This window comes from Diceros bicornis, chromosome 8 (genome assembly GCF_020826845.1).
Source record: "Diceros bicornis minor isolate mBicDic1 chromosome 8, mDicBic1.mat.cur, whole genome shotgun sequence".
In the NCBI taxonomy this organism is placed as follows: Eukaryota; Metazoa; Chordata; class Mammalia; order Perissodactyla; family Rhinocerotidae; genus Diceros; species Diceros bicornis.
This window is the reverse complement of record NC_080747.1, coordinates 63,270,736-63,274,017: the sequence shown is the minus strand read 5'-3', so window position 1 is coordinate 63,274,017 and position 3,282 is coordinate 63,270,736. Positions and strand designations below refer to the sequence as shown.

At 44.9% G+C, this 3,282-nt stretch overlaps 1 protein-coding gene across 1 annotated transcript; it reads left to right on the top strand.

Annotated features, from left to right (window-relative positions):
• Nucleotides 1-412: 412 nt before the first annotated feature.
• LOC131409267 (tetraspanin-3-like) lies at nt 413-2,846 on the top strand. The gene is given in 2 exon segments (XM_058546351.1): nt 413-699; nt 1,677-2,846. Coding segments are annotated over 2 exon segments (1,206 nt in total). The 3' UTR covers nt 2,596-2,846.
• The last annotated feature ends 436 nt before the right edge of the window (nt 2,847-3,282 follow it).

The following is a 3,282-nucleotide window of genomic DNA, read 5'->3' as shown; positions in this document are numbered from 1 at the left end:
ATAATCTGCCTGGTTGGAGATGGGGGAATGTGAGCCATGAATTTGCAGTCCCCGTTCTAGGTTAAGAGTAGTAATATTTGAAATTGCATAATGTACCAGAAACAATAATTTTAAAACCTTATAGACCTAATTTTACTGAATATTGGGATTTAAATACAAAGAGAGGGTAATGTTTAAACCCAGGTTCTAGTGTCTGACAGAGGGCCCTTTATTATATTAGGATAATCCAAACAAGATTAATCCCTCCCCAGGAAGACAGTAACTTGTTGGAGTCAGAGAATAACTATTTTTTCCACCTAATTTTTAAAGAAAAACTTATTTTATAAATCCCATAAAACTCTAGATCACCATGTGATCTTTTTTTTTTTTTTTTTTTGACAGGTACAAAACAGAGGGTTTACCCTGAATAGCAATGAAGGTGCAGGGGCTGGGGGTGGGGGGGAGGGAGCACAGGGCAGAAGGAGCCAGGAAGGCGGAGGTCTGGACCCTGGGAGGGAGTCAGGCACTGGGCCTCTCCTCGGGAGAGGAGTCAGGAGGCCTTCCTGAGTCAACTATTTGCAACTCTTGTGGCTCCTGTCCCAGCCTCTGCCGAGACCATCAGCCCAGAACCAAGGGACCAGCCCCTGTATTACGCTTCTTCAGTGCTTCCCCTTCCCAAAGGGTACTGGACCAGATACAGGGAGGGACTAGTGAAGAAGGGCAAGCCTGGGCTTGGGCAGGGCAGAGCCTGTTAAGAGCCAGGCCCAGGAACAGCCCTAGACGAAAACTCCAGAACTGACACACCAGCATTCCCTCATTCCTAGGGTAGGCCTGCCCAGCCCGGCCCCTGCCCATCCTCAGAGCCAACTTTAATCAATGGGGAGTGATATCCTAAATTCTGTCTCCCCAACTAAAGAGATTTTTAATTCTTCAAAAACTACTGGACAATGTCACATTCAGCATAATGGTTAAAATGAAAAAGATAAACCAATTATTGGCAAGGATAAGGAGTAGTTGGAACTCTTATACACTGTTGGAAGTGTATATTGGTACAACTACTTCAGAAAACTACTGAGCATTATCTACTATAAATAAACATATACCTAACTTATGATCCAGCAATTCCACTCTTAGGTATATATACAACAGAAATGCATATATTTGTTCACGAAAAAAAGTGGACAAGAATGTTAATAAGCAGCATTATTTGTAATAGCCCTAAAACTTCACCAGAAATGCATAAGAATGTTCATATCAGCATTATCTATAATACCCCAATCTGTAAACAATCCACATGTCCATCAACAGTAGATAAACTGTGATATAGTCACACAATGGAATATTATACAGCAATGAAAATGAACAAAATACAAATACACACAATACAGATGAATTTCAATAAACATAATGTTGAGTGAATGAATCCAGACTTCCCCCCTAAAATACCTATGGTAATTATTATTCCATATACATAATTGTTCAAAAACAAATATGTGATCTTAGAAGTTATGATAGTGGTTATTTTGAACGGGAGCAGTTTTCAAAGGGGGAACAAAGGGGCTAATGGAGTGCTGGAATTATCTATTTCTTGATTTATGTGCTAGGTACATGTTAACTTTGGGAAAATTCATCAAGCTGTTCATATTTCTGAATTTATGTTGTAAGTTAATGTAGTTTCCTTAAAACTACTGGGCAAGGAGAAGCGCGGGGGGGCCCGGGGGGGGGGGGCCGCGGCGGCTGCGCGGAGGAGCGAGGCGCGCCGGGAACTGCCGGAAGCGCCGCGCAGGCCCAGCAGTTCCCAGTGGGGAGGCACCGTCGCCATTGCCGCCTCGCCCGGTGAGCGCGTCCGGCTCGCCGAGCAGGGCCCCAGCGGCCGCCGGCACTGTGGGCCAGTGCGGCATCACCTCCTTGAAGACCGTGCTGGTGTTTCTCAACCTCATCTTCTGGGGAAAAGCTGGCATTTTATGCTATGTGGGAGCCTATGTCTTCATCACTTACGATGACTATGACCACTTCTTTGAAGATGTGTACACTCTCATCCCTGCTGTCGTGATCATAGCTGTGGGAGCCCTGCTTTTCATTATTGGGCTAATTGGCTGCTGCGCCACAATCCGGGAAAGCCGCTGCGGACTCGCCACATTTGTCATCATCCTACTCTTGGTTTTTGTCCCAGAAGTTGTTGTAGTGGTTTTGGGATACGTTTACAGAGCAAAGGTGGAAAATGAGGTTGATCGCAGCATTCAGAAAGTGTATAAGACCTACAACGGAACCAACCCTGATGCTGCTAGCCGGGCTATTGATTATGTACAGAGACAGCTGCACTGTTGTGGAATTCACAACTATTCAGACTGGGAAAATACAGACTGGTTCAAAGAAACCAAAAACCAGAGTGTCCCTCTTAGCAGCTGCAGAGAGACCGTCAGCAGCTTTAATGGCAGTCTGGCCCACCCCTCCGACCTCTATGCTGAGGGGTGTGAGGCTCTAGCTGTGAAGAAGCTGCAAGAAATGATGCATGTTATCTAGGCAGCGCTGGGCATGCTGCGTGCATGCATCGTATTGTGCAGGAGTAGAGATCCTGCTTATGAGCTCCTCATCACCGGCAGAACCTACGCATAGGAGAAAACTCAAGCCTGAGCTTTTTAGTCTTGTTCTGAGTTGGAAGGTGAATTGAGCAGGTCTACTGCTGTTGGCCTCCTGAGTTCATTTAGTTAAAGCACACGTACACACGTGTTGGACAGAGCAGCTTGGCTCTTCTTGTGCCCACCTACTTACCTACCCACCTATGACTTTCTTTTCTCCTGTTCTAGCTGACTCTCCGTGTCCCTAAGTTTTTAAGTATGGCGGTAAATGTTCTAATTTCAGAACCATTTGTGAGTTGCGTAGTGTGGTAGAATTAAAGGACGACGTGGGCCTGCTTCTGTTACCTCCAAGTAGTGATGGGACTGCTGCTGAAGTATCACCCGGTCCTTTCAGTCTTCACAATGGAGAACTCTTGGCCAAAGGTTTTTGGGGGAAGAGGGAGGAAGCCAGCTGTCTGGTTAAAGTTAATGCCAGATGGTGCCCTTCATCAGTGTCCTTTTAAAAAATATATACTGTAGTCCAATAAGATAGCAACTGCACAAAATGGCTAAAATAGATTTTAGAATCATACAGTGTGTCTCTTGGTTCACCTTCAAATCAGACTGGTCTTTGAACCTAGTGATTTTTAATCAAAGCTGGCTTTATACGAGGAGTATAATGTATGCACTACTGTTTTAAAACAATTAGTGTGAGTGCATGTGTGTGTTTTTGTATGACTGAGCC